The sequence below is a fragment of the Hylobates moloch genome, unplaced genomic scaffold (genome assembly GCF_009828535.3).
Source record: "Hylobates moloch isolate HMO894 unplaced genomic scaffold, HMol_V3 SCAFFOLD_7, whole genome shotgun sequence".
Lineage (NCBI taxonomy): Eukaryota > Metazoa > Chordata > Mammalia > Primates > Hylobatidae > Hylobates > Hylobates moloch.
The window spans coordinates 46389451-46397785 of record NW_026652282.1 but is presented as its reverse complement, the minus strand read 5'-3'; the positions used below and the strand labels follow the sequence as shown (position 1 = coordinate 46397785).

Genomic DNA, 8335 nt, shown 5'->3' with positions numbered 1-8335 from the left:
CATCAGAAGTACCCTGTGTCTTTTGCCAGGAGCCTTAAGACACTGCTAACTTGACCACCTTAAGTGGCTTTGCAAGCATTCAATTCAGAAGGCACACACACTTAAACTTGCCCTGGGACTTACTTTCAAAGTATTTCCAAATTTTAATAAAATTACAAGTTTACATATGGCGATGGAAGTGGTCAAATACAGCAATCCTCTCAAGTGCACTTTCCCAATCACAGTATTCTATTTGCAGAATGAAATATGAGTTGGCAAGGAAGATCAACATATAAGCCTAGACCAAGAGGAAGTTTACAGTTTCCTGAACTGATTGGGCTTATGCTCATTAGTGCCTTAACATTCCATGTTTTCTGTTAGCAGACATTTCTATTTGTGATAGTCTTGCTGAACTAGTGTACATATACTGATCAAGGTCTGCCATGCTGAAAAATGATCATGGCATCTCATGAAGGAAAGGCAAGTCCAAGAGGATTACATTCTGGTTTTGTGTGGATGAATGATCTTGTGTTCCCCAGATTTCACCCATGGTTTCCTCCCCATGTTTATTCATAACAGATTACACACATTCCTCCCAACATAAATTAAAATGGCTTCCAAAGCCTGCCTTAGGGTATGACCTCCCTGTGGGAAGAGTAACTTTATGAAGAATAAGGATATGGAATAGTGTTGGAGAAATGTCTTTAGACTTAGGATGAAAAATATGTATACTGTATATTTATATTATTGACGTATATTGATAACAGAACTTTCCAATCTGCATAGACACACACCCCTCGTCCCAGCAGCCCAGTGATGAAGAGCCTCAAGAAGAGAAACCACCCACTGAAAGTCAAGATCCTACACATGGTCAGGAGAGAGAAGAAGATCAGGGTGCTGCTGATATTCAAGGTGCTGGGAAGGGAAAGAAAGAATGTCTATGGTGGCGGTGGGGGCAGAGGAGGCCTCTATGTGCATCATGCATTATGCCATAAACAGTAACAGAAGAAAGAAAATATTAGAAAAGGTTCTCAAACACTTGCTGAAATTTGGCTGGAAAAGTGAAGAGTGTAGTTTGCAGCTTCGTGAAGTCCCTGGATGAAACGAATCTTCTCTTTTTTTTCGAGGTTTATTTTGCATGCTTGAAAATACAGTCCTTGCTAAATCAGATGAAACCATTTAATTTTATATATAAAAATGTACATTATTTCCCTAGTTTAATTTGATGTTCTTAGAATGTTGTTGTATGATTATCTCAGCCATGGTGTCAATGGTGTTGTAAGCACCCTTTAATAGCACGTAGAGTGCCAAGTAACCCTACCTTGTAACACCCTGAATAAAGCCCATTTGCATAGGGATATTAACCCCACTTTATAAATAAGAAAACTGAGGCTTAGAGATTGAGGCTTACCAAGAACACTTGACTCATGGACAAAGAATTCAAATTACATTTCAAAGTTTGTATTTGTCCTACTGTCTATGTTATTAGAAAACATGAATTTGCTTAAAATGCTTAATACTCAAATGTGCTTGTCCTGTAAGGTACTCAGTATTGGCTCAGGAAAAGGCACAGTTCAGTGATACAGGATAGCAACTCCAGAAACGAGCTCAATCAAAGGAATACTGATCAAAGGAAACAGCCACTGTTCCCTTCGATAAATATTTTTGACAGTATGTTTGGGAAAAGCTGGATAATTCAGGATACCGGCATACAGGTATATTACTACATTGGCTACATTAGTATGGTTTTTAAGGGACTTTTAAAAGTTGTTTCAATACTTTTATAATTAGACAGTTTAAAGTATGATAAGATTGTCATGAAACAGAAATTATCCCCTCAAAGGATAGCATTTTCAAGCTAAATACTGACCAAATTTGGGCCATGGATTATTTTAGCAATTCACTGTTAAGAGGTTTCCAGGATATGACTGTCAACAATGCCCATTAATTTCTTTGCACTCAGGTTCCCATACTCTTACTGAAGACAGTGATTTTGCTGTTATATTTGGTACTTTTTTCTTAATGGGATTCATTTACAGAAAGTTATATATAGGGCCTTTGGACCTAAGCATAACTTTCATTAATTTTTATCCCAAAATTTTCAAGTTACCTAAACAGGGGATGGATGTCAGGGCTATAAGATTTGTCATAAACCTGCCACTACATTGATCTAATCCTTCAGAAAGTTACATTTAATTTATGATTAAAATGCTATCCATGCAGCAGGCTTCAGATTTCCTAGATATCTGATACTCACTGTTTATAATACACAATGGTAAAGTATAGGAAATGGAGGTGTAGTGTGATTTACCCTCAGATTGTCATTTAAAATAAGATTTCATAATATAGGAAAACAAAGGCATGACATGTTGGCATCACATTTACTACCACAGTAGCCTACAGGATTTTATTTCCTAACACTGAGAAAAACAATATTATAATTTCCTTATTTATCATTCTTGTTTGCCTGCTTCAATTGATACCCTTTAGTATTTTTTAGTGCCTGACCTGGAAGCTGATCTCAAGGAGCTGTCTCAGTCAAGGACGGGGGATGAATGGGGAGATGGTCCTGATGTCCAGGGGAAGGTTCTGCCAAAATCAGATCAATTTAAAATGCCAGAAGGCGATATGCTATCCATTAAGATGCAAAATTATGTGCTTTCTGTTTTCCATAATATTATACTTTTGATAATACAAAGAGAGAACATTACTGCCCCTTTAAAAACAGAAAGAAGAGTTCAAATGCAGACTTACTTTGAAAGGTAGTTCAGACACCAGATGCCTAAATGCAAGATTTAAACACTACCAGATGGAGACACAAATTGGGTCAAAGCTATATTGAATCATCAAATATTAAAGCATTTTCTTCTGAGTATAACCAAGAAGGAGCATCATAAGTGGAGCCAACTGTATTCTCTTTGTTGGACTTTGGTATCAAGGTTACACTAGCTTCATGAAATGAATTGGGATATAAAACCTCTTTCTATGCTCTGGAACTGAAATCCCTGCAAGAGTGAATCACTTGGAGATAGGATTTCCCATGTGTGTTTGTTTCCAGATTGCATGTCTTTTTTTTTGTTTTTTTAGCTTTGGACACTACTTAAAGACAGAAGGGGCAGCTCCAGGTTTCCATGCCTTTAAACTTTTCCATGCCTCTCTTCCCTACAAAGATGCCTCTAATTATGCCGTCACCCTGAAAACTACCTGCTCCTGTTTCTGTACTGACATTAATCTCTGTATACAGCAAGTTAAAAGTTGCCACTCTATTAATTTGCTTACGTAAGTTTTTTCAGAGATACATTCTTGCTAAGTTGCCCAGGCTGATCTTGAACTCTTGGACTCAAGCAATTCTCCCTCCTCGTCCTCCAAAAGTGCTGGGATTACAGGTGACAGCCACCTTGCCTGGCCTGCCTACCTGATTTTGATCTGTGGTGTATGTTTTTGAATGGATTGACTACACCAAAGCTGTGAATAGTTAGGATGACAGCTGCATTTATTGAGTTCTTTAACGGAAATAATAACTCATATTTACAGATTGTCTAGTATCTGTTAACCAGTTATCTGAGCTGTGTTTCGTTATTTCCGACCTCATTATTAAATCCACTAAAAAGGTGAGTCAGAGTTTTCATAAAATTTACAATAAATGACGCTAGTAAGAAACAGATATGGGGATTCAAGGTCTAAGATCACAGTCTTTGTGCTTCCTGAAAGTAAATGCTTCTGAAAGTGTTGAATGCAGAACTGGTGTTGTGTATATTGACTTTTGTGGTAATCTGATGTTTTCATGTAAATCCATGGTAATATATAAAATACATGTATTCTATTGTTTAACATAAAAGGGTTTGTTGTTCTCTTGAAGTATTTGTCAAAATGTGGCACATAAACCTAACACGGGTTCCCAGATGAAATCATCGTTATGAAAGCATTTTAAAAATTAATAATAACATACCTGTTTTACTGTGCAACAGAAAAAATGTAATAAGAATACTAAATTCTTTTGGAATTGTTTGTGGGATGGAGAAAAGAACTGATGTCTCAATCCCCATGAAAAAATGCCACAACATCTCCTGCAAACACGTCCTTTCTTTAAATGATACAAGGCAGAGAGGGAGAAACACCAAACCTTTCTTTTTCTTCTGAGCCTGACAGTCACCACATCTCAATCAGAAGCCCCTGCAGCTGCCTGGATCCAGCCTAATATCCCTCTTCTTATACATAATACACGACTAACAACCCTGAGCTCCATTTATATCCTCACACCCAAAAGGATAATTCTCCAACAATGGGCCCTACTCAGAATCCACACTGCTTAGGGAGGGGCAGGAGAATATACACAGCAATCATTTCTCCCGGTTACAAAGATTTTAAAATATTTTTGGATCCAAAAGGACTGAAAAGCTAGGGTTCAAATAAAAAGTGAGACTAAATATAGGGGATCCATTTGCCACGGAATATGTGAGAAGTCCCTAGGCTATAGAGCCAGATGAAGAATTAGGCCCTAGGTAGAAGAAAGGGGAAAGCAACCACCACAACTTGCTGAAGCAAAGTTACTCGGGTCCTAGCTACACTGTCCCCTTATGGCACAAAATAACCATGGGTTTCCATCATGGCTCTGACATACAGGCCTTGAGATGGTAGACAAGGTACTTATATCCTGTGAGATCTTTACTACTATTGTCACTATCATTTATTTCATTCTTGCAATTATCTTGCAAGGTAGGAAGTAGTTACTGAAGCTCAGAAAGTTCATCTCTTGTTGAACCTCACCAGGAATGGAAGTACTAGTCAAACATACAAAACTCATGTATGTGTTTTTGAGTGGAGTTTAACTACGAAAGTCAGATTTGTTAGATTCCTTATAGTGAATTTATTTGCCATTATGTTCAGCATCAATAAATAAAATAGTAATGAAGACTCATCAAGCCCAGAAATAAATCCATGCACTTACAGTCAATTGATTTTTGACAAAGTTATCAAGAACACACAGTGAGAGAAGGGCAGCCTTCAATAAATGGTATCAGGAAAACTGTATATCCACATACAGAAAAATGAAATTCTACCATCATCTCTCACCATATGTAAAGGTAAACTTAAGATGAATTAAAGTCTTATAATGTAAGACCCGAATCTATGAAACTACTAGAAGAAAACACAAGAAGACAACTCCATGACATTGGTCTGGGCAGCGATTTTTTGGATATGATCCCAAAAGCACAGGGAAGAAAAACAAATGTAAACAAATATTACACCACTACATCCTGTACATGTAGTGGTGTAATATTATTTGAAGGCTTACTGTTACTTAAAGATGCATGCAGTAATCCATAGAGCAATCCCTAGAGAACAAAGATATGTAACTAATAAGCCAATAGTGGAGATTAAAATGGTGTAGTATAAAATGTTCAACTGGTCTAAGAGAAGGGAGGAAACAGAAAAACCTGAATAAAAAACAGGTGTGATAAATAAAAACACAAAGCAAGTTGGTAATTTAAAGGTAAACTGGTTCCACATTAAATTTAATTTGCTTACACTTGTCTATTGAAAGTCAGAGTTTGGCCAGGCCCAGTGGCTCATGCCTCTAATCCCAGCACTTCGAGAGGCCAAGGCCAGACCAGCCAGGGCAACATAGTCAGACCCTGTCTCTACAAATATTAAAAATGAGGCAGGCATTGTGGTGCACACCTGTAGTTCCAGCTCCTCGGGGAGCTGAGGTGGGAAGATAGCTTGAGCCCAGGAGGTTGAGGCTGCAGTGAGCTATGATCACATGACTGTACTCCAGCTTGGGTGACAGAGCGAGACCCTGTCTCAAATATAAAACTTTAGAGATTGTAAGACTGGATAAAAACAGCAAGAACAAATTATATGCTGTTAAAAAGAACCACAGTTTAAACATAAAGAAGTTAAAAGTAAAGGATGTTAAAAGTAAGTTCAAAGTAAACGGTTAAAAGATATACCCTGCAAATATGAATCATGTAGAAACTGGAGGTGCTCAATTAATACCTCACAAAACACACTTTATAGTGGAGATTATTACAATGGACAAAGTGGAACATTACATAATAATCATAGAGAGGTGCATTGATTCAGAAGACGGAAACACCATGAGTATGTATGCACCATCGAAATACATGAGGGAAAAACAGATACATCAGAAAGAAGAAATAAATAGACACATTTGCATTTATAGTAGAAGACTTCAACATTCATCCCAGCAATTGGTAAAAGAATGTAGAGAAAAATCAGGATATGTATATATACACACACATACACATATGACAGGGGGCTTTCTGTATCCTGGGGAACTTGCCTTAGTGAACCGGAAAAATCACATCACACGTGGGCTTGGAAAATCAGTGCAAGGTTTTTTTGAATGGTGGAAGTAGCTCTCAGATTGATGGGGAGCTAGAAGGTGGAAGGAGTGGGAAGGTGGCCTTCCCCGGAGTCAGGCCGCTCAGTGGCCGGACTCTCCTTTGACCACTGTGGCCAAATTCCTGTCGGCAACCACATCACTCAGCCAGTCAATGGCCTACCAGCATCTGCTGCTGTCTGCTGTTGTGTTCTTCTGCCGGTGTGTTCCTCTCAATGTCCAGCCACCTATGTCTCTGCCTGCTAGGATCTCGGGGTTTTTATAGGCACAGGATGGGAGCATGGTGGGCCAGGGTGGTCTTGGAAAATGCAACATTTTGACATGAAAATAGAAATGCTTGTCCTCACCTAGGTCTGTGGGGACAGGCCCGAGGGTGGAGCCTTCACCAGGGACCCTCCTCTGCTCCTCCCAGCACTTCCCTGCCCCACTCTTTTATCAATAATATATCAACATTTGCAAGATGACACTAGAGCAGTGTCACAGAGGGAAATAATAATAATAATGCCACTTCTACACAACATCATAGCCAAATGGGATTTACTCCATGACTTGAATATATATATATATATATATATGAGTTTAGCAAAGTAATATGGCACAAGATAAGTATGCAAAAGTCAATGCTATTTTTATATACCAGCAACAAACAACTGGAAAATGAAAATCAGTAATACTTAATATAGCAGCAAAAAACCCCAAGAAATATTTAGTGGTAAAATTTAACAAAAATTTTTAGTGGTAAAAATTAACAAAATATGTGCAAGACCAGTACTCAGAAGCGTAAAAATCACTGTGGAGAAATATGTATATGTATGTATATATATGTAGAGAGAGAGACAGAGTCTCCCTCTGTCACCCAGGCTGGAGTGCAGTGGCACAATCTTGGCTCACTGCAACCTCACTGCAGAGAAATATTAAAGCAGGATGAAACAAATGGAGAGGTATGCTACGTTAACGGATTGGAAGACAGTGAAATGTCAGTTTCTCTCAAATAATCTATACATTCAGTGTAAACCCAACCAAATTTCATGCAGCCTTTTGTTTTAAGAAATTGGCAAGCTGACTTCGAAATTTATGTGGAAAAGCAAAGGGACTAGAATAGTCTAACAATTTTATAAAGAACAAAGAATATTGGAGGACTCATTGCCTGTTTCAAGAAGTTTTCACAACTATGGTAATCAGAACAGCATGATAATGGCATAACAAAAGAAATAAGGGTCCAAATCTAGACCTATATATTCAGATTAAATTGATTTTTCTATAGGGTGCCAAGATAATTCAGTGAGAAAAAATGATTTATTCAGGGAATGGTGCTGGAACAGTTGGAAATTGACATGCAAACAAATCAGCCTCAAACTTTGCCTCACATCATATACAAAAGTTGCCTTAAAATGCATCATAGAACTAAATGTAAAAGCCAACGTTATCAAACTGCTAGAAGAAAATGTAGGAGAATATTTAGCATCATGTAAAACTAAGATAGATAGGATATGAAATGCACAAACTATGAAATAGAAAAATCATGATATTTTTAATATTTATATACTTATGTACTATCCTTATCCAGTCACTAGTTACTTTTCCAAGCACTATACAAAGCGCATGAAGAGGTCATTAGAGTTCTAATTTCCTAGAGAAATTTCCATTCAAATTTTCCACACAAGCTCATGATGATGAAACCCCAGCATTGCATTTAGGCTTCACAATAACCCTTTGAGGAGAGCTGAATATTCATTACACTTATAAAAATAAGCTGTCCCCCAAGCCACATAGCTTCAGTTCTTGAGTCCCTGAAGGGCTAAAGTGATAATCAAAAGATCATCCAAAGGGTCAAATGTAGTCTTGACGTTGTGTCTCTGGAACATGCTCCAGGGAAATGTGGGAACAGCAACAATATAAACAGCAAAACAATAACAGCTAGAATTGATTGGAAATTTATCATATGGCAGCACTGTTCTGACAACTGTACATGTCTTAACAGTCAGTGCT

General features: G+C 37.8%; 1 protein-coding gene across 1 annotated transcript; it reads left to right on the top strand.

Moving 5' to 3' along the window:
- The first annotated feature begins 246 nt into the window (after window positions 1–246).
- On the top strand, window positions 247–6453 carry LOC131383874 (X antigen family member 3-like). Its single transcript, XM_058441316.1, has 5 exons — window positions 247–348; window positions 786–891; window positions 2480–2602; window positions 3514–3590; window positions 6334–6453. The coding sequence occupies exons 1-5, from the start codon at window positions 247–249 to the stop codon at window positions 6451–6453; spliced, it is 528 nt and encodes a 175-aa protein (XP_058297299.1).
- Window positions 6454–8335: the final 1882 nt, after the last annotated feature.

What these genes read in the sequence shown, in the direction of transcription:
- LOC131383874 (XM_058441316.1), top strand. Translation starts at nt 247, where the DNA reads ATGAGTTGGCAAGGAAGATCAACATATAAGCCTAGACCAAGAGGAAGT. An exon ending in TTAGTGCCTTAACATTCCAT is followed by an intron (nt 349 to 785) that starts GTTTTCTGTTAG and finishes CCCTCGTCCCAG; the next exon opens with CAGCCCAGTGATGAAGAGCC. An exon ending in GGGTGCTGCTGATATTCAAG is followed by an intron (nt 892 to 2,479) that starts GTGCTGGGAAGG and finishes AGTATTTTTTAG; the next exon opens with TGCCTGACCTGGAAGCTGAT.